Raw genomic sequence first — 23,975 nt, forward strand, 5'->3', positions numbered from 1 at the left:
AAGTAAAATTCGACATAGTCTGTGATGATTTTCTAATACCTGAGACAGGAATATTAGGCATAGCTTTTCTTAAAGCCAACAAAGCAATCATTGACATGGATAAAGACGTTCTAATTATACCTGAGTCGTTCGCGCAGAACAAAGTCGAACCGATAATCATACCCGCGCGTAGTAATTGTGTATTACGAATAGAAGCGGATGAATTAATTAGCTCCGACTTAGTAGCGATTAAAAAACACGAAATAAACGAGGACGTGATAATAGCAAATAGTTTAAGCCCCGTTAAGAATAATAAAATTATAAGTAATATAATTAATATATCTGAACAACCGTTTATTATCGACGAATTGACCACGAGCCATTTAAAATGGGAACCGTACACAGATAAGATATTTGTAATTAATCAGCCGAGTAATGAGCAAACAGAGGGCAAAGGGCGACCTGGTAGGCTCCGGCTATTAAATGAAACGATTAAAACCGAACATTTAAACGCGGAGGAAAAACAGAATATTATTAGCATATGTAATGAATACTCCGACATATTCTATTTGGAGGGGGACAGTTTGACGGCAACAGACGTCGTCACGCATAAAATTAATACGCCGCGTATTACAAAACCGATAAATATAAGACCGTATCGTATTCCGTGGGCATATCAAGCCGAAATCGAAGAGCAGATAACGAAAATGAGAGAAGACAATATTATTCGAAATTCCGTGTCACCATTTAATTTTCCGTTAGTAATAGTGAAAAAGAAAATAGGCGATGACGGTAAACAGAAATTACGGGTATGCGTAGATTTTCGAAAATTAAACGAGGTTACCGAAAATGAGGCATATTGTTTACCAAATCTATTAGACATATTGGAGTCCTTGGGCGCGTCAAAATACTTTTCGACATTAGATTTAGCCAGCGGGTATCATCAAATTAAAATTGATAAAGCTGATGTCCATAAAACCGCGTTTTCAACGAAATCCGGTCATTATGAATTTTTGCGAATGCCGTTTGGACTAAGTTCGGCGCCCGCCACATTTACACGTGCCATGAAATCCATATTAATGGGTTTAGAAGAGATGTGTACAGCATATCTCGACGACATAGTGGTACATGGAGCCAGTTTACTAGATCACGGTGACAAGCTAACTAAAGTTTTCGATAGACTCCGTTTACATAATTTAAAATTACAACCCGGGAAATGCGCATTTTTACGAAAAGAAGTATTATACTTGGGCCATGTCATAAGTGAAACAGGTGTTGCACCGGACCCAAATAAACTTAAGTGTATACAAGAGTATCCAAAGTTAAAAAACGCGAAGGATATTAAGTCATTTTTAGGACTACTTAATTACTACCGTCGTTTCGTAGACAACTTCGCGAAAATCGCAATTCGCAAAACCTCTGACGAATTTACTAAAGAAAGACGTTCCGTTCGTATGGACCGATACATGCGAGCATGCATTCGAGGAATTAAAACGCGTGCTAACGAATCCACCGTTATTAATTTACCCAGACTGGCATAAAGGAAATTTTAATCTGATGACTGACGCGAGTCAGTATGCGATCGGTGCAGTATTATCACAAGGAGAGATAGGCGCGGACAGACCTATCGCGTATGCGAGTCGTACGCTAAATAAAGCCGAGATTAATTACAGCGTAATTCAAAAAGAGTTGTTAGCCATCGTATGGGCCGTAAAATATTTCCGACCATACTTATATGGACAAAAATTCCGAATCATAACTGACCATCGTCCGCTTACGTATCTATTTAACATTAAGGACGCATCATCCCAATTAATGAGGTGGCGATTGCAGTTGGAAGAATATGATTACGAGATTGTTTACCGAGCCGGGTCCCTACACGCTAACGCGGACTGTTTATCACGTATACATGTGATAACGGACGGTACAACGCAAAATGAATATTCGTCATTTATTAAAGCAACGGAGAAACCGATATTAAACGCTAAAATTATCGAAATACCTAACAGTATAAGAAATGCAGCGATAAGCGAAAATATATTATTACCTATTTCTAACGATCTAGTAATTACGCATGACGGTATACGAGCTTTTATGTTGAAAAACGCGATAACAACACAAATTAAATTTACGGACGAAAATAAATTTTATATGATAACTGATAATAATAGTCGATTAATAATTTTCTACAAATTGAAAGATAATTATTTAAATGATTTAACCGCGGAAGCATTTCTGAAAGCACTTATAGAAATCAAAGAGTTTTGTATCGACAAACAAATCACGCAGTTCTCGACTATTCGATTAGAAGGGGTAACCACACTCACCAGTTTCGAAAAAATTCGTACCATGTTCAGATACGTGTTTAAAGAAACCAACATAGGCATTACTATTTATACCGAACAAAGCTGGACAGCGGAGGAAAAGGAAAAGTTAATATATGAATATCACGATACACCATTAGGGGGACACTCGGGAGTGTCGCGTACCGTGAAAAGATTGCAAATGAATTATAGTTGGAAAAATTTGAAAAAAGATGTTAAGCGATATATTAAGAAATGTGACATTTGTCAAAAAAATAAATCACATTTGAAAACCAAACAGCCTATGCTGATTACGTCAACGGTCACAAAAACATTTGAGCGCATCTGTTTAGATATAGTAGGACCACTTCCACCTACAGTAGGGGGGAATGTTTATGTTTTAACATTGCAAGACGAGTTGTCTCGTTATGCTCTAGCAATCGCACTAGCCACAACAGACGCGTCCACAGTTGCACAAGCATTCGTAGAGAATTTCGTATGCATTTACGGCATACCCAATTCAATACTTACCGATTGCGGTACAAATTTCCTATCAGACATTTTCAAAAACATGTGTAAATTATTGGACATAGAGAAGTCAAAGACAACGCCGTGGCATCCGCAAACAAATGGGTTTTTGGAGCGATCGCATAAGACGTTGAAAACTTATTTACGTAGTTTTGTCGATAGCGATAATAATTGGGACCGCCTACTCATTTACGCAATGTTCTGTTATAATACTACCGTGCACACATCGACCGCGTATACACCGTATGAGTTAGTTTTTGGGCATAAACCCAACATCCCGTCTGCATTTTATAGAGAACCGGAAGCTCAATATAATTATGAAAATTATGTGTTAGACCTAAAACGTATGATGCAGGAAGCACATAAGATCGCGCGTAACAATCTAATTACGAAGAAGGAAACCAATAAGAAATATTATGATAAGACAATTAATAATATTAATATAAATATAGGGGACAAAGTCCTAATAAAAGAGCACAATAAAAGAAATACACTAAGCCGGAATTGGACCGGGCCGTACGAAGTAATTGAAATACATGATAACGAAAACATAACGATTAATAAAGGTCGAAAGGGTTACCGCATACATAAGAATAATGTAAAATTATTCTACGAGACGGAACTCTAATGTAGTATGAAATAATAATTATTTTTTTTTTTAATCGTTATAGTTTAGTTATTACATAGTATAGGACATAGTAAATAAGAATGCAGTTTTTTTTAATTAACGGTAAAAGTATTAAATAAGAAATAATTTTTTTTTGAATAGAGAAGAGACGCATAAATTTGTCATTATGGATTTCGAGTTTTCACCAGTAGATCGCTACTGTAAAGTCTTAATATCCGGGGCAATATCTAATAGCTTGGACCGTTTCAAAACAACAAAGTTGGAGGGTAGACCGTTGTATTTACCTCGAGCACACGAGGAGGTCAGACCTGTGAGTGACCAAGAAATGAGGAGAGCTATAAAAGAAATTCACCGGATATTTACTAAAAAGCCCGAAATAAGAGATGCTTGTCTGAAACAAATTACGTTAAGTTTAAAAATTTCAAAAAATACATTAAGTACTAATTTTATACAAAATTATATAAAAAAAGATAATAAAAGAAGTGTAATCGTGTTGTTTAGTGGGTCAAGTGATATGGATATACTATTTAAATTAGGTATCAACCAATACCCAATTTTGAACATCTTGTGCTATGATATCACAAACACACGAAAGTTTTATTTACAATTAGAGGACTTGCGTACCAGGAAACTTATCCATGAAATCGAATTGGGCCATTATGATAAGCAAGGGAGACTACTAAATTTAGTAGAAACGCATAATTTAATATGCAAGAAAAAACATAGAGTAACATACGCACATGACCCGTGTACGGATGTCAAATACACGAAGTGTTTGTTCGATTTCATAATAAGAGATTTCCGGTATAGCAATTTAATAAAATATTGTTAAAAGTGTGCATTGTATATATATATAATAGAATTGCAAATAAAGCATTCGCAAACATTTTTTTTTTTGTTTATACAATATACTTTATTGTATTACAGTATGGTATGGTTACTTTTGGGGATACAATTGGCAATGGCACAATTACATTACCAAGACAATCAAATACGACAAAAATCTGGAATATATTATGAGAATTTAGGACCTATTAAAATCGTAACTAATACATGGGATTTAGCCATTTCGCTGGATACATCCTGTTACGGGAAACAATGGACCGGTTTCGAGGAACGGCTAGAGAAAATTAAAGCCATGTGTGCTGAACTTACCAAGTGGGAGGAGTTACCAACCTGTGAACCAATGTTAACGCACGCGACACTAATTAAGCAGAAAGTGTATGAACGTAGGGAGCTTTTGTTAGGATCCGTCGAGACGCGAGCTCGTCGCGGCATTTGGCAACACGTTACACAGGCGGCACAGGTACTCTATGGGTTGTGTAATTTAGACTGTATGAAAAAATTTGATTTTTCTATTTATAAATTAAAAGATTCTCAAATTGACCAAATAAATATTATAAAGGAAAATATACGGGTAATAAATATCAAACACGAAATGGACGAACAACGAATTGCGTATTTAAACGAAACACTTGAACAATTTATGAATGTATCTAACACTTTATTGCCTAAAATAGAGGTTGATAAGATTAATAAACAATTTTTAATCATTAATCAAATTATGATAATACAAATGTTGAGAGTAAACACTTTAGTCGAGATTATACAGAGTGCAAAGTTAGGTCAAATACACCCTAGCTTAATAAATACCAAGGCTTTATTGGAACAATTTAAAAACATTAAACTTGTTCTACCTAGTGGGACCAGTATGCCACTTGAGGTAGAGATTAATAATGTCTATGACTTAGTAAAATTATCAGATTTGACGGTATATTATAATGAAAATAACCTTGTATTTATTTTAAATATTCCTTTAGTGTACCAGCACGATTTAAGTTTATATAAATTAATACCGTTACCGGTATGCGTTGCTGATAATAAAAAGAAATGTATGTATATTAGACCTAAGCATGATTTTTTAGCTGTTACTAAATCTAAGGAACTCTACTCGACATATGATAACTTTAACCCTACAATTTGTAAAACTGCTCACGAATTTCTGATATGTCCCGAAACACATCCATTGCATCCCAGGAGTATGAGACCTGTGTGTGAAATACTCCTGATGCAGGAACCTAGGGAAGTCCCAGAAAGTTGTGAGATACGTTACGTGGAAATGGCTACTACAGTTTTTCACAAATTGAGACATAAAAATGAGTGGTTATATGTTACTAATAACGATTCAGTATTTGTCACTTGCGAAGAAGAGAAGGAATCGAAAAATCACATATTAGAAGGAGCAGGCATTATCGCACTAAACGAAACTTGTCGCGGATACGCCAATAGAGATGTCCTTATACCCGGACGCATTGCCGGAAGAACACAATATACAGATTTCATTCCAACATCGGTACTCAAGGAACCCAGCAGCGACAGTGGAAATGACCAGTTTGTCAAAACAATGAAATTTCATCATATCAAGACAAACCAAATGAGCGATTTAAATGAAATTACAATCACGCAAGAGCAAGCTGCGGAACAACTACAACATAAGTTATTATACCAACAAATGGAATCAAAAATGTATGTGGTTGTCGCTATTGGAGTAACAACAATTATTGTTATTCTAATAATCAGTTGTGCATTATCATTATTGTTAAAACTGATAACAAATAAAACGGAGCGAAAACCATGTGAGGAACCACTACAGCTAGAAGAACAGTGGACACAAGTCAATACCAATGACCTGCTGGAAGCCACAGCACCTAGTGAGAGAGTTTTAGAAACATTTCCAGAGGAAGTGACTGAGACAACTTTTTCATTGTACCCAAAATTAAAAATGTAGGATTTTTTTTGTTTTTTTTTGGAAAGTCGAGGGACTTTCATTTTAGAGGGGAGGAATGTAGTAAACCCAATGCACCTGCATTGTGTTATACTATATTATATTATATTATATTGGGTTATATTATTAAATTATGGGAAATGTGTATTAATATATCTGCATTATAAGCAATAGGCCAGAGATCAGAAAAACATATTTTTTCTGTCGATTGAATAATAATTATATAATGATATTATGGCTATATCATTATATAATGGTTACATAATTATTTAATGATGATTATGTAAATCATCATATCGCTCTAAAATAGACTGATTAAGAATACTAGTCCCCTGTATGTCATTGAAAACTCATATAAATACGAGTAGAGGACTTAGTATTATTCAGAAAGGTAGCACTATTCATAAAGGTAGTTAAACTCCAGTGTAAGACTATTGCTCGTCGTGGACTTTGTCACAGCCACATCGCCGCGAGTTTACGGTCATTCCCAGTACTTGTAATTTTACATAGCAGTAAGCTATTTTACTTTTGTTTTATGTCATTATTTAATGTTTCATGTTGTTTAACTTAATAAAACATTTACTTTATTTCAATTAAAACAACAAGTGTTTTAATTTACAACGCCTACCTTTCTCACAACAACTCAAGCTCAACCACAGAACGTGCTACGTCGTTTAAATAATTAATTTGTACATAGTCGCAGTGTCCTGCACAGCGATCACTACATTGTATTTAATTTATTTTCTATATTCTCCACTGTTTTTATTGCGTCAGTTAAAAGAGTTCCCTGAGTTTCTAAACATGTAATAGCCGTAGTTAGAAATCCATAATTTGTATAAATAAAAGCTAAATTAGATTCTAAATCTGTTTCTGACATAATTTTTTTAACTTTTCCAATGGCTAGCGCATCATCAGCATCTAATAAATGTACGATTTTTAATTGCTTTAAAATTCTCACAATAGTACATTGCGGCTTTTAACCAGGTTCCCCAACGCGTAATGATAGGAGAAGGAGGCAATGGTGTTTCTGGGGCTTCTCTTCGGAACAATTCAACGCGAGCTGGCGCCTTTAAGAACACTTTTTTCATATTCAAATAAGTTCGTCAACTTTTGGAAATTCTGCACGAATTTTCTCGCATACACGATGCAAACCATGGGCGAGGCAGGTTATATGTACCATTTTAGAATAGAATGCTTGAATAGATTTGCAGCTTTCACCATGTATGGTGCTGCATCGGTCACAAATAAAATAACATCGTCATGGTTAATTCCATTTGGCCACAAAGAAAAAAGGGCTCTATCAAATAATTTACTTATTGTCGTGTGGTTGGCTTTTTCTAATACTTCCGAAGCAATTAAAAAAATTTTACCTGGTCCGTCGGTTAGTAAGGTTCCAATTATCACATTCGCCACATAACGTCCTTCTGTATCTGTTGTCTCTCTAGACACCCAGATTTTTTTATTAAGTATTTGATTTCTTATTTCATTCATCGTATCTTCGTAGCAATCATTGACATGTTTTTTCTCAGTGTAGATACAGATGGTATATCTTTATTTATGTACTTTTCAAGGAATAAACGTAGATGAGGATTTCCTAATTTTTCTAATGGAATATTTGATTTTAAGAATGCTTCACATAAATCCTTAAAAAAGTCAGATTTTCGTGTTGGAGTAGTAATAGCTGTGTGTGTGGCATTTTTATTTTGACGATTAGAGGCTCTTATATGTTTCTCAGTACTTAAGTGCTGAGTGACACTGAAACGTTTTTCGCACTTTACCTTGACTTCGCATATCTTACAAAATAATACACTCCCGTCGAACGCGAAAATATGTTCACCGAATTCAGTAACATAATTTTTACCTCTAACGGTAACTGATGTTTTTACTTTCGGCATTTTAACACAGTTAATCTAAAAAGGCGGACACTCGATATTCACTCACGGAACTACGGAAGACGTCAAACAATACCAACGAGAAATAACGAACTGACTGCATTCTATAATCGTGTATTGTAATAATCCCAATAACAGAAAATATCAGCACTTTTCTAAAAATAAATATATTTAATTGAAAATATATTGTGGAATACCCGTTATCGGGCCGCCGCCGTGAGCCGCGCCGCCAATACAACTATAAATAATTTGGTATTGTTTTATTCTTTTATCAATAGGACATTCAGAAGTAATTTATTTTGTGAATTACATAACATTTGACTCTAATATACAGTTAATATCAAAAAAGTTGTAAAATATGCGAATAAATAAAAAAACCTCAAAATATGCAATTATATGCAAAATAAAATTTTGTATTTGGATTTGTTTAAGTATAATTCAAATGTGTAGCTGATCTAGCAATTTTTTAGTCCATTCAGTAAAAACATGCAAATGCATGAACTTCCGGGCCCTACGAGTGAATTTATGCGTAATTCTGCTTATACAAGAAAAATTATTACATCTTTAAAATTTTGAAGTTTTAATTAACTTCATTATTCGAAAAACAATTACAAAAAGGGTGATCAAGTGGGTAACACTTTGTTGTATAATAAGTATCGAGTAGACCTAGGATATAGAGTAGGTCACTATAATGAGTGTGTTAAATACTTAAATTACTAAGCTGCAGGAAAATTTTTACTTTTGATCTCTATAATGCACCAAGAATATTCAATTTACCACCGGAAACCACCCCTAAAGTTTAAAATTGAAGCATTATTTCGATAAGTTATGGTGTACGTAGACTAAAAAAGAACACACACATCATAGTAGAATCAATCAGTGCCGTAGACATGATTTCTGAAAGGGGCTATTAAAAGTAGATAACGACATAGCTAAATAATAGCTCCTATAAATAGGAGGAAATTGGAAAATCCCCCATTCTCTCAAAACATTTTACTTTGGTACCTAGTTAAATATTTAACAATAAGAAACAATGAATATAATTTTAATTGATTTAAAATTCAATCAAACACAATATGGAAGATTATTCACTCCAATACTCCAAAAAGTCGAAACTTCTATATATATATTCTATACACATATTATTTTTATAAAATATGTATATAGCATTGTCTCTATAAATAATAAGATAAGCTATAAATTATAATATTTATAAATTATCATAGTCGTCATCGACCATTTGGACCATATAAACTTTGCCGTAAATAAACCAAAATAAAATTATAATGGTATTCAGTTTTGACAAAATTGTTAAAATCCAATAGCTCGATTGATCATAACTCATAATATAAAATTATAGTGCATACTAAATGTTCTAAGCAAAAACAAAAAATAATAAAGCAGATACTCCCCCGTATCTGACCCCCCCCTTGTATACGCTACTGGATCAATATACTCATCACCCCATTTAGAATCTAAAATATAAAAATTAAACTATAAACAATTTAAATGTATTACATAATTTGTAACTTTAATTGTTATTGCATTATATAAACGATACATTCATTTTTCTAATTCATTGTTTGCTTATTATTGAAAAATATAATATTGTAGGTAATAGGTATGTACCAAACAAAGTATATATCGATGTACAGTTTAAGTATAGTTTTTTCTTTTTAAACGAAAGCAAAATGTGAAGGATCAACTGGAGCATGATGATCGTTGGGATTGCTCATTCGACTGGTGAAACGGTCGTCCTTTTTGAATAGATGCGCCAAAGGTTTGTGTATAGGTTGCTTAGCTTTTTCATACTCGTATCGGTTAACAGGCACGGACATACCGTTTGTGTTGTACAATGGATACTTGGCGCATAGCTGCAAATACCAATAATTATATTTCTTATTCAACTGTGTATAAATAGAATTTGGATTATTTTGTGAAGATAAAAATCTTAACAAATTTAATTTCTTTAACTTATAATTAATTCTTAATTGTTACTGATTCAGAGAATACTACAGTCTCTCAATAAAGTAATTCGATTAAATTAACAAAATTATAAATTAATGTAAAAATATAAAAGCAAACACCTAAATTTAGATTTTTAGAAAACAACTTTGAGTAGGTAGTTATAATAATTTCTTAAAAACATATTTTGTTTCTACGAGTACATACTTCTTCATCCAATTGTTCTCCTATTTCTTTTGGTTTGAACCCTTTTATTTGAAATGTACTGTTGTACGTTGTTTCAAACTGTCGGTTATGATCATAAAATGTTTTTGCTTTAGCTGCCAAGTCATTCATTACTTTTTCAGTCATTGTTTTCCACAAATATTCTTCGAACTCTTTTCTTTTTCTCTCTTAAAACAGACAATTCATTACATTACTTTTTTAAGTACATTTCATTATTAATTGATTGTTCTGCTTAAATGTTTAAAATGTTTGACATAATAAGTGCTACGGAATTAAAAATCGTACAGTTTTTATAATTTTGTATAGCTATTTCATACTTGCATATTTGTACATAAGATACTTAGACATGTACTCATACTTTAACATGATTACAAATTAGGTAATAATGAGAGTATATCAATATTATAGGACAAGATTTTAAGATTAATGAACAATAATTCCTTTAATTCGTAAAATATATAATTGATAAGCCATTAGAGACAAATTATTGTAATTTCATATTTTCATGTATTAAACACACATTAAGTGTGTCTTAAAATAACTATTATTATTATTATTAGTTATGTACACACTAAAGTGTTTTGAAAATATTAAATTCCCATATCTCAGTGGTGTAACCAAAGCGGAAACTATCAGCAAAATGTGGTATGTAGTCCTTTCCGAAGTTAAGGAAAACATTAAAATGATTTCGATATTCTATGTACATTGTACGTGTTCCGTTGGCCTAAAAATTGTATGAAGGTGCTGTAAGTATTATATACTCACTCTATCATAGCTATATGTATCCCAATATGTAACAAATCATCAATTATCCTTCCATGAGCAAAATCCTAGTTTATCTTAATAAAAAAACTATTCATGCATATGCAGTTTATGCTAAAATATAATAGTAAGTACCGGATATTATGACTAAAAAAAATGGATGGATATTATTGATTGTAATCGGAGCAATCGGGCCGACAAGCTTGAAAATTTGTCACCACGTCGCTGACTGATAATTTGTTATATTTATTACTTTATTAGTTATAATATTACCTTCAATATTTACTTATAAGTATGTTTTTTACAAATAATTTTTACTGAACCATAGTTAATAATTAATATTTCAAAACTATACACGATTTTTTAGATTTTAAGCGAACTGTGGAGCAATGAATGTATTGTTCAAATTATGATATATTTATCCATTTTGGATATAAAATTGGATCTAGTTTGCTAGTTTGTACTTTGGAGAGATTAAACTTATATTTTATATATTTCATCATTCATCAATGAGTAAATTACATTATATTGCATAGTTACACAGCGTATATATAAATAGTTTACAAAAACTTTTTAAAATTGTCCTAAATCGAAATAAAAATAAGATAATAATTCAGCCATTTAGGTTATATACCATGCTATTTTCAGAATATTAAAATTTTACAGTATTTTCTATTGATAATATTGGCACACAATATTAAGAACATAAAATTCATAAAATTATTTTTAACTTAAAAACGAAAATAATATTTTAAACTATATTTAGACAGAAATTCAAATACCTATGATAAATAAGTATTTTTAATTTTGACAGGTAATCAATAATTATGAATATACATCTATGAATATATTATTATATATTATAATATTTCATGTTATTTAATATTCATCATAATAAGTATTAAGTTACGTAATGACGATTGAAAATCTATTTAAAATATTACTATAAAAGCTTAGATGGTAGATGCCTGATGCAGAGATTATTTTAAGTTATAATATTTTAAAAAAAGTTTACCAATATTATACTTGTTCGGCACTTATTGCAGATTGTAGTTATGGTTTTTAAAAAATGTGAATACCTACTACAAACTTAAAAATGAATTATTTTAGTTTATTAGTTTTAATTTATTTATTAAAATTGATATGCCCTATTGGCCTATAGGTATCAATGCATTACTTATTATATTTAGATTTAAATAATATTATTATAACTGGAAATTAATTAATATTTATTTGTTTATTTATTAGCTTTAAGTGCATACTGTGGCGTAACAAATTGCCCCTCCCCCCCGCAAAAATAAAAAATGGGCCCCTAAAATATTGTTATATCAATTATATAACCCTATCACCAAAGGCCCCAAATTACCGTCCCCCCCGCAACTTGCACAGTTACGCTACTGAGTGCATGACTATCGCAGATCAATAGTTAAATAAAATAAATATCTACTTGTATTGTTATATTTTATTGTAACTCTTGGATGTTATTTTAATTTGAATAAATTATCATTATTAAAAAAAAAGAAAAAATAGTTTATGTATCCAAAACTGCTTAGAAAAAATGACAACCAAAGCCCGTGACAAATAAACTGTCATTATATAATTGAAATTCAAAATAATAATTGTCAATATATTCAAATAGGTATCCTAAAAGTAGGTATAAGCACTATAAGCCAAGGAGTATTACCTATTATACACAAAAAATTAATATGAAAAGAAATTAACTATAAAATAATATTTGTCAAATTGGATTATGCAAAAATATTATACTTATATTTACTTTCATATTTTACAAACAACTGAAGATGGTTTTCCAAAAATGTCTTTGCAATAAGCCTAAAAGTTTGGTGGCTTTTTGAAAAAAAAATATTTTACCATATTATTATATAAGATACATTTGCAAAGATTCGATTTTCTATCGTTTATGTCATGACATAAGTTAATACTTAATATATAGGACAATTGAGCAAAAGTAAAATTGCAACACAGCTCTCAAGTCTAGTCAAAGTCGGTTTAACAGCAGACTTTACACACACAATGCAATTGCTACGACTTTTATTATAATATGTATGAATAGATATTATATTAATATAATAATAACCTTTATCGGTTAGTGGTTTTTCGTCAACGGTTTTAGGCGGCCTGTAAGTTTCATGCGTGGTCGACTGGCGAGCACCCTCACTATCGCCTCCTGGCATCTCGAACGTTTGCCGCAGGCTACTGTTCTTGTGCGGTCGGAGGAACTTTCCCTCGCCGGTAGACATCATCGTATGGGTAGGTATTTATAGGTATATTGTTATCATAAACTTAAACCGAAATTAAAATGATCTGCAGGTGGCGACAACGATCGAAACAGTATAACAATGAATAATGTTAGTATTTTAGGTATTGTTTACATTTTGTAATACCATCGATTGACTTCAAAACAAACGAAATCCTCGAGTCGCGGTCGCCACGGGCACCATGCGCCATCGCCACCACCGGTATCGATCATGCGCCTTGACGGGTTTAAGAACCACTGGCGTGCCGCGAATACCGTCGCGCACCGAAATGAGGTTAGGATTAATAAACGTCCGTAAAACATACGACCCACCACTACCAGTCACCTCTCATCACATCTCTATTCTCTGCACTCACTTTAGTCAGTAATCACTAATCACTGCCATCGACAACAACCTAACATCACCGTAGAACGCCGCATCATAATATTATATATCCATACACAACAGCTACTACTAAAACTATTAAATATTAATAATAAAGTATTTTATTGATCATTGTCGGTGCTACTGTCGTGTAATCATCGCTGAACCGCTGTGACGTTATTTAGTAATTTAGTATAATATTTTACACTTTCCGTACGAAAGTCGGCTAAAAAACGTGTGTGCGTTTGTGTGCTGTTTGTGTTTTGCAAGAGTGCGATGTCGACCTTTTCTCGGAATTCTCGTTGATCACATCTCGAAGGATAGTAACCGGCTAGCCAGGTACCCCCTTTTTTGTGTTACATGTTACTATCTTTTGAACCGTGTCTGTAGGCCAGTTTTCTTGGTGGGGGTAGGGGTCATTTATCAAAATTTATTTTATTTTCCGTGTGTAAACAATTGGCTTCAGACAACCTAAGCGAAGAGTGTATACACTCTAGTACAATCCTTTCTGTTAAGGGAGGGTTAAAATTGAAAGGGTTTATTTTGGTGTGTTAAATCGATCATTCATCAAAAGTCATCAATCCATATCCCAGACAAACAACTTCATTCTATTAATGTTATTATTATTTATTAAGTATTAAAATCTGATCCAACTTTATAAACATATGTTTTTTATCTCTGGATAAAAATTGTTTCATTGATGGACAATATTGGCTTTAGTGTGTGATCTGTAGGATTGATGTACAGCGTTCAACTATTCAATTATTGTCCACTTAAGATGTAAGAACCCAAATTTTGTTATTATATGTGGGAGTATTGTTAGCTGTTTCTGATAGTACCATCATATGATTCAATTGATACAGTAAGGGCTTGTGTTAAGAATGACTCAACACAATTTTTCTTTTTCTGTCAAATCAACAAAAATTTCAAATTATCAAAATTGGGTAGGTAGGTAGTTATAAATAAAATAATTAGAACCTCTGGGTGTAAATTTTAATGTTATTTAACTCTAAACTAACCTTTTTAAATATGTTTGTTGACGTGATATATATATATGATATATGATATATATTGTCATTTTTCAAACCAATAACTCTTTTTGTTTTTAGAATAATTGTTAACTATCTACATAATTAAAATGGAAATCGAACAGTTAGTTTATGAAACACTTTTGCAAGCGAGTAGTCAACATCCCGATATGTTGAAACCAGCAGAGCAAAAACTTAAAGAATGGGAAGTGGAACCAGGATTTTATTCAGTGTTATTTGTAAGAAATGATTTTTCTCTAACTAATATAAATTTGACTTTATTGTATACCTTAGTAACTATTTACCATAAATATACTTGTCGATTTTCAGAGAATATTTTCAAATCAATCGTTGGATTTAAATGTCCGTTGGATGTCAATTCTATGTTTTAAACAAGGTGTAGAAAAATATTGGAGAAAAAACATTCAACAGTATGTACCTATTATAAAGCATTAAATTTATCAACTAAATAAATCATGATTTTTTATAGTGGTATTTCCGAAGAAGAAAAAGTTAATCTAAGAAAAATGTTATTAACAAATTTATCAGAACCTGTTCCACGACTTGCAACTCAAGTTAGTGTAATTATTGGCAGAGTTGCGAGGTAATTATTTATTTATTTATTTTTAATGATATAGTAATAAAATTAAGAGTGAGTCCAAAGAGGAGATCGTTTTACTTTGTAAGTCAATAATTATTTAAAGCTATTAAAATATCTTAGGATTTTAGCAATACATGATATTTTTGTTTTATTTTTCTAAAATAATGCTTTTTGTAGTATTAAATATTATTTAAAATAGCTTATTTGCTGGATTTAGTCTTTTATATAATAATATCGAACAAATATCGTAAATTAATTTTTCCCATTTTTAATATTTTATTTTAATTTGAAAAAATATAATTTATGTTATGAAAGTGTAAGCAATTGTCTGTTTTAACAAATCCTTGACCATTTTTGGTTAAATAAAGTTTGTGTTTTTGATGAAAATAGTTTAAAAGATCTAATATTGTAATATTTTCATCATTTAATGTGGTTAAAAAAATCAATATATATATATATATATGGATTATATATATATGAATAACAAAAGTTTTTGTAAAAATAATTTTTTCAATAGGTACCTATGCTACTTAATACCATTAATATAGTTTTTAAATATTTTAACCTACATGACTATTAAAATATATTTAGAATTTAATAAACAAATTAATCCCTGAGAATTTTGACTTGACCAAATAACTTTTTAAATATTTTACAATACATATTTTTTACGTTTTAGAAATTTATTTTTAATCTGTTTGATTTTTTATTCCTCAAACATTAAATTGATTGTATAAATTGTCTTTAAATTTTTAGATTAGATTGGCCATATGATTGGGAAGATTTAATGCCAGAACTTATAGAACGTATTAAATACGATCCACAAAATCGTGCATTATTGTCTATGCATCACGTGGTCAAATCATTAGCAGGCAAACGCTTGTATGATAGTATAAGACTTTTTCAAGATGCTTCCAGCCAACTCTTTCCAAATTTTTATAATCATTGGGAACAAAGAACAGATGCTTTTATTAAAGAGGCAAGTACTAAGAATATTAATAAATTTAATAATTTATTACAAATTTCATATAACATGTTTTTATTTTTATATACAGATGGAACAAGGCAATATATCACATTCAGTAGCTAAACTTTTGGAAGATGCATTTTATACTCAAAAGATTTTGTCCAATTTTGTGTTATATGGTTTTAAATCTCCGTATCCAAATGATGTTAAACAATTCATTTTAGCTATTTTCAATAAAGTTCGTCCTATTATTGCTTGTCGTAAGTTAATGCAATATTGATGTGTAATTTAACTGAAATTATAAACAATTTTTTTTTAGGTGTTTACTATCCTGATTTAGTTGAAAAATTTGTATGTCGTATGTTTAAAATGTTAATGGCAATCTTAGAAGATCATCCAGCTGAATATCTGGATTTCATTCAACCAACTGTTGAACTTGCTTATTTCTATGGTTTTACTGTTGATGGAAACACTGTTGTCTTTGAGAGATTCTTAATTCAGCTTTTTAATTTAACCAAATTAATATTAATTTGTCCTCAGTACAAATTACCACGTACTAATGGACCCATTTGCCAAATGGATGGTAAGCTATTTTATTTTCAAAATATTAAATATACTAATATGATGTGTAAATAGACTACATTAATGATATACAACATTAAAAAGTTTAATGTAGGTAATGTCTTATTAGTAATGTTTTAATATTTTCTACCTTAATAATTTTTATTCAAAAAAATTCAAATTTGTGACATTAATTTTGGTGCACAGTGTATTTATTATATTAATATTGTTTAGAAAATGCAAAAAGAATATCAGCTTCGGCAGTTCAACATAAAGCTTCTGTATTTAAATCTGATCGATTAATGATAATGTGTCAACAATTAATTTATAAATATTTTTTACTTACACCAGCTGAATTAGAAATTTGGGATAGTGATCCTGAAATGTTTGGTAAGTAGTTAATTATAGTTTATAATTATTTATTAAAGTTAATTAATTAAATACAGTGTACTATTTTAATTAAACTTTAATTACTTATTTATTATTATAGCTACTGATGAAGTAGGAGAATATTGGAAGTATAATTTAAAAGTAATTACTATTTGGAAATTTCTGTTATGATTAAACAAATTTTAATTAATATAAATTTATTTTATATTTTAGGCATGTACAGAATCACTATTTATGTCATTATTCCACGAGTTCAGAGAACTTTTGACCCCTAGACTTGCAGCAACTATTGAGTCAAATAGAGAGTTTGTTGATCCTAATAATTTAGAAGCAGTTTTAAAAAAAGATGCCATTTATAATGCATTTGGACTTACTGCATTTGAGATGTTTGATATTGTAAGTATATTGTATAACAATATTAAAAAATATAGATCAGTGTTTGATCGATTTAGGAAATGTTTTAACAAGTTTGTAAGGTTAGGATTTTATACAATATACAGTACGTCCCAAAAGTCCCGTATCACGTATATATATTTCCAAGAAAAATCATTGTATTTTAAACAAACATAATATGGTTTATTTCTGATTGAATGGCATAAGAATACATTTTTTTTTTTTAATTTTAAAAATAGTTATTTTGTTGATCATGTTTTTTAAAATAGTTCAAAAAAATATTAAAATTGAAATGAAAATCAATCAAGTTAGATCAAATTATGTTTTTGAACTTCTAAGAATAATTTATGTTACCTAGCAAAATAAAAATTGCAAGATTTAATTAATTTTGCTTAGAATGCTAATTTTTATGGCAATCTGTAAATATCTAGTGAAGCTTAAAAAAAAGATAAAAAAATTTCAAATTTTGATAATTGCTATTTTGTATGACAATTAAAAAAAAAAGTTTTTCACATATCAATAATAAAATATATATTCCAGCATGCTAATTCTTATACATGCCTAATTAAAGTTTTGATTTGAATAGAAATAAAATAACAATAGCTATGTCTTATTGTTTTCTGAACAGCAAAACTGGTTACCTATTTTTAAGTATTTCAATAATTGTGAAGTGAATCTAAAAGTATGAAGTGAGACGTATCTTACAGTTGTAAATGTGATTTATTATAATAATACCTACATGTACCTATCGCAATTTTGTAAATTATAAATAAAATTATTCACTAGTATTCTTTCTTTACCTAACCTGTTGTCTTTTAATTACTTAAGCTATAACTTTTTTGTTTCGTACTTATACTATTAAACATCTAAAAATAACTCATACATTCTCAGTACACGAGTGACATGATAAAGTATTACTTCAGAAACAACTAAAGTAATTGACAAGATAGGGTTGAGTATCGATCGTTAAAAAATATTGTTCAATGTTAATTGTTATCAACAGATTAATGTTTTGATTTTTGGAAACATTTAAAATTATGTTATCTTCTAGTTATAATAATGTTTCTAATACTTTTTTCTCATTTTTTTTTTTTTTTGTGCATAACTGTGTGAATAATAAATATTTAATACATTGTTTGAGTGTTAGAGCTTGTCATAATATTATTAAAAAAAAATTAATTCTTTTTTTCCAATAAACTAAATATTAAGCAGCAGATAAATAAGTGGGGTATTATTGGGTTATTATTTTTTTTTCGTTAATTTTTAATCAAAATTTAAAATATTATCTGAATTGTAATTTTAATATTTCCTAAACCACTAATAATTAGATATTCATAAATTGCCATAAACAATCAGTGTTTCAATCAAGTTATCATGCAATATGACCAGGTATTTTTAGAAATTAAAAATTGTATTGCTCTAACTTGGTTGATTTTTATTAAATTTAAATTTTTTTTGAATTGTTTTAAAAAATATAATCTACAAATGGTTATCTTTTCACAACATAATCGCATTAATTTATTTTTATTTTTTGCTATTTAATCAATGTCCATACTTGTTGTTTATTACTGTAAAAAATATGTATTTAAATATATTGATTTGCCACTAGGGTGAACTGGACTTTAGGGACATTCTGTATATAACGCTTTGTGTACGTACAAGAACATATTTATTTATGTAAGGTTTATACTGTAAATAAGTAATTGAGTATTTAGACAAATTTTGTTTTTCGATACACTGTGTGTATCACTTAACATTTAGTTCATTTACTACTATTCTAATTCCAGCTATTATTCGCATTTGAGCTATAAAACAATACTGAGTAAAGTTAGCTTTTATTTTATATTAATATATTTAATTTTTTCAATATGTAATATGTGGGTAATTTTTTTCTCAAAATCATAATAAGCATCTACACCAAACTCCAAGTATTTGGAATTGATACAAATCACTTGCCATTTGGTCTATCTGATTTATTTAAACCTATTTACTGAAAGTTTACTAGCATTATTGACACGAGCTAATGCATGTTCTCTTGTACACATTTTAGAATTAATTGTTCTAAAATATATTTAAGTGAACCTAACTGAAAGAAATTTGACTTTTTTTATTGTGTTTGATTGTGTTTATAGATTAATTTTGATGATTGGTTTAATACGACATTACGCCAAGAGTTAATGGAAACCCATGGTCATTCACGTGTATTGAAGAGACGTGTGGCTTGGTTGATTGGCCAATGGCTTACAGTTAGACTAAATCCTGAATACAGACCTGAACTATACAATATTCTTATTGGACTTTTAAACCCTGAACAAGACATGGCTGTTCGTTTAGCTGCCACATCCACTTTACGTTGTGCAATCGATGATTTTGATTTTAGCTCTGAACATTTTATTGAATACTTGGAACCAATGGCATTCTCATTATATAAACTTTTAGTCAGTGTCCGAGAATGTGACACAAAGGTATTAAAATATCTATATTCTAGTATCGAAATTTGAAATACTTTTCCAACATATTTTATTAATTCTGTATTATGCTAATGCTTTAGCTAAATGTGCTACATGTCATGTCGTTTATGGTGGAACGATTAGGCCCGATGGTAGAACCTTATTTTGACTCTTTACTTCAGTACTTGCCAAAATTATGGACAGATTCAGATGACCATCATATGTTACGTTGTGCAATTATTTCCACATTAACACAAATTGTACGAGTAAGTATTTTTATATTAATTTACTGTATACTTATATTATTTATTCTGCCTTGCTAAATAAATAAAAAAACAAAAATTGGTTAAGTTAGTTTTCGTTTTCATCAATCTAGTGTTACATGTTACTTTTAATTGTTCATTTTTTCATAAAAGTATAGTATATATTAAAAAGTTGCTCAAATATATTTTGTATATTATTGTACACTTTTAGGCCATCCGAACAAAAAGTGCTGAATTAACCCCATTCCTAGTTCCTATTATTCGATATAGTCTAGACATCAAAGAAAAAGCATATATTTATTTACAAGAAGATGGTCTTGAACTGTTATTATCTTACATTGAATCGTGTGCAACATACAATGATGACATGTTAAGTTTAATCAATTACCTTCTTCCATTATTAGGTAAGCATGAAATTAGATATTTTTTTATTTAAATTTATTTAATTATTATTTTTTTTTTTTAAATGACAGATTATTCGACTGAACATCTAAAAACTGGCCTAATGATACTTGAAGCTTATGTTCTAATTGCACCAGATAGGGTCATATCGGCAAGTATTAATTTTTGCTATCTAAGAATATTGTTTATAAATATATGAATAAAATTATATTAAATAATAAATACCAAACATTTTAAATATAGTAATTTAAAAAAAATTAAGTTTTTATGTTCTTTAATATTTATTTTATTTTATTATCTTTTTCACTATTATTTATTATCAATAACTATAAATTATACTAGTTGTTCAAATAATATTAATTTTTTTAAATTAAAATTTTTTTCCAGGAATATGGTACTCAGTTATTTAATTTAACTACGTCTTTAATGAATGATTTAAAAGATGAAGGTATCGTTTGTATATTATCATTATATGAAACAATTATAAAAGTAAATTTACCGCAAACTATTGAGTTAATGATGGTCGTTTTAGGACAAAACTTAAAGTAAGAATAATTAAATAATTTATAAAAATATACTGAAAATAAAAATGAAAATTATGTTTACACATTAATTAAAAAGAGAATCATTTTAGTTTATATAAATGTAATTGATTTTCAGGTGTTTATGTTCTGGTGAAATAGGTTTGGCCGTAAATAGTTGCCGGTTATCTTTGATTTCTAGAGTTATATTAAATGATTCAAGTATTTTTATTAAAGTAATTAATTTTTAATTTTGATCTTTCCTAAAATGTATTTTAAATGGTTAATTGTTTATAGGTTGTAGAACATTTATGTATAACCGAAAATGGAAATTTAATGCATTTTGATAATGTACTTAATAGAATAATTGAAGTTTGGTTAGAACGAATGAATCAAATTGTACAAAATGATAGAAGAAAATTACTAGGTCTCGCATTAGCATCACTTTTAACTTGTCAAAAAAAGTGAGTTATTTGTTTATTTGAATATATTGTTTTTAATATTGTTAATGTATTGTTTATTTTGTTTTAGACCAATTTTAGAATTATTTAAAGAAATTCTAACTGTGTGTGTAGAAACTTTAAATGACATTATGAGGAAGACTGATGAAGGAATTTATGCAGAGTGAGTAAATTATTCATTTTGTAATTTTCAATTCACGGAAATATGATGAATAAGGCTTGTCACTATTAAACATGATTAATATTAGATTACTTGTTCATCTATTTTATTACCTAGCGTTATTTGTTCAAATAGTTCCATGTTAATGACTGACGATTGCTCCAATGTAAGCTCACGAGCAAATTCCGAATGTGAATATCAATATGAAACTGAACACAATGAACGTCAAAGATGCCTATCGCTCAAAGACCCTGTTCACTGCATACCATTCCATAAATACCTACAATCTCAAGTAAGTAAACATTATCTGAGGTGAACTTGTCTATATATGTATATTGTGGTATTTTAGCAGCTAACACTCATTTACATTTTATTTTGTTTAATTATTGAAACGGATAATTGTTTCATCTACTAATAATGTTTTCAATTGCTTCACAGTTGTTGGCTTTACAAAATCAAATCGGAGAACATCAATTTCAAAGTGTTCTCATATCCAAAGTCGACAGTGATATACTAGAACAACTCTACTTGTATATGTAATGTGCGGCAGTTGATAAATTTTATGTTCTCCGTTCTTCCACTCAGCTTAAATCGATTTTTATATAATAATTATATTATAATATGTTATAAAATATCTGACATAACTGTGGGAATAATAACTTGAAGTTTGATGTAACGGTTTTGAAATATTTGAAAGCGATGTTATTATTTAATTTTTTATTTCCAAAAATATTGTTTATAAAAGATTTTTTACTCGCAGCCAATGTATGATTGGTTGTACCCAGATATCATGTTGTATAGTCACAATGAATATTTCTGTATCTGATAACTTGGTAAAGCAAGCATAATATCACATACACCAACTATTTTACCTTTTTAGTAGTTTGAATTGATCCATTGAGAATAATATATACTAGTCATTAATGAAAAGTATGAAGGTTGATTAATTATAATTATTATGCTATTGGTGGCAACGACAAACTAAACTTTTAAAGTCTGTATGCTATTGTTTTGCACATATTCTTTTTGTTTTTTCAATATTTGTTCACTGAAAATGGTTTCATCGATAACGTGTAGTTGAACCAGTACAAATATCACTTTAGTAAAAATTACATTTGCTTAGTTTATAATATTACTATTACTGTTATTATATCAGTTACCAATACGTTATTCTGTTCAACAGCGACCGTTGGACAGAACAAAATGCTAGACATTATCTGATTAATTTCTATACGTGATGACATTTTGTCTGTTTAATTGTTTCTAATTTTAAGTGGACAATTTGTTTGCTGTTAAAAATGTTATTCAAGTATTTATACTTTTTATTATTATGAAAAATAATTAATAGCGCATGTATGTATGTATAAGTATATTATAATAATTAATAATTATACTGTTAATCATTTTTTTTTTTTTTTACATTTTCTAAGTTTTGGACTTGCGATAAAACAATTTGTATAGACTCGTGAAATTTACAATTTTTATTAACAATACACAAAATTTTAAATAACATTTATGATAAATGACATAATTTTTATGTCATTTATGCCATCAAATTAAAAACATATAATATTATATTTAATAAAATAATAAATGTACCTATATCGTTAGTTAATTTTATATTATAGTTAACACATTATTATGACTTGTATAGTTGTATGTTGTGTACCTGTCAAGTGTTATTCTTATCCTACGCAAACATCTTTAAGACCATAAAATTGTGTACTATAATCATTAATTATCAGTTCAATGTTCAAGGTCATTAGAAATCAAGACAATGAAATCTATTGTTTTAAGCGGATGCAAAACATTCAACAATTGTTCAATGTAATTTATGTTGAAACAATTTAAAGATCTATTGATTGTAGAAACCATTAATTGTTAAAATAAAACAATTATGTAGAAAGAAAAATGGACCAAATTTAGGTACAAAAAACGATAAAAGTTAACACTGAGCATACCTAACTTGGTTCATTATGGATTATTCTTCATCAATAAATGTTTTGTGAAAATGAAATTTAAAAGCTTAATTTCCATAATAAGACTACTTGTTAAACTTTCTACTTGCA

The 23,975-nt window shown here is 29.4% G+C and overlaps 3 protein-coding genes across 5 annotated transcripts; 2 read left to right on the plus strand and 1 right to left on the minus strand.

The window, feature by feature from the left end:
* Positions 1-4,223: 4,223 nt before the first annotated feature.
* On the plus strand, positions 4,224-6,810 carry LOC126551465 (uncharacterized). Its single transcript, XM_050204821.1, has one exon. The coding sequence runs from the start codon at positions 4,367-4,369 to the stop codon at positions 6,224-6,226; it is 1,860 nt and encodes a 619-aa protein (XP_050060778.1). The 5' UTR covers positions 4,224-4,366; the 3' UTR covers positions 6,227-6,810.
* A 2,815-nt stretch (positions 6,811-9,625) lies between these two features.
* Positions 9,626-13,518, minus strand: LOC114131420 (uncharacterized). The gene is made up of 3 exons (XM_027996625.2): positions 13,166-13,518; positions 10,288-10,472; positions 9,626-9,989 (listed from the first exon to the last, which is right to left on the minus strand). Exons 1-3 carry the CDS (start codon positions 13,329-13,331, stop codon positions 9,792-9,794), a joined length of 549 nt encoding a protein of 182 aa, XP_027852426.1. The 5' UTR covers positions 13,332-13,518; the 3' UTR covers positions 9,626-9,791.
* Positions 13,519-13,711: 193 nt separating this feature from the next.
* On the plus strand, positions 13,712-23,306 carry LOC114131418 (importin-11). Of its 3 annotated transcripts, none has more exons than XM_027996623.2 (20): positions 13,712-14,048; positions 14,819-14,976; positions 15,068-15,168; positions 15,228-15,341; positions 16,095-16,317; positions 16,394-16,565; positions 16,625-16,888; positions 17,101-17,256; positions 17,357-17,397; positions 17,470-17,652; positions 19,782-20,114; positions 20,201-20,365; positions 20,574-20,766; positions 20,836-20,915; positions 21,152-21,309; positions 21,425-21,521; positions 21,583-21,749; positions 21,817-21,909; positions 22,024-22,198; positions 22,345-23,306. In XM_027996623.2, exons 2-20 carry the CDS (start codon positions 14,848-14,850, stop codon positions 22,444-22,446), a joined length of 2,946 nt encoding a protein of 981 aa, XP_027852424.2. In that variant the 5' UTR covers positions 13,712-14,048; positions 14,819-14,847; the 3' UTR covers positions 22,447-23,306. The 3 variants fall into 3 exon arrangements, with proteins under 3 accessions (XP_027852424.2, XP_050058403.1, XP_050058402.1); XM_050202446.1 differs by having other exon boundaries at positions 13,714-14,048; positions 22,042-22,198; XM_050202445.1 differs by lacking the exon at positions 13,712-14,048 and adding an exon at positions 14,634-14,653.
* Positions 23,307-23,975: the final 669 nt, after the last annotated feature.

Source organism: Aphis gossypii, chromosome 3 (genome assembly GCF_020184175.1).
Source record: "Aphis gossypii isolate Hap1 chromosome 3, ASM2018417v2, whole genome shotgun sequence".
Taxonomy (NCBI): Eukaryota; Metazoa; Arthropoda; class Insecta; order Hemiptera; family Aphididae; genus Aphis; species Aphis gossypii.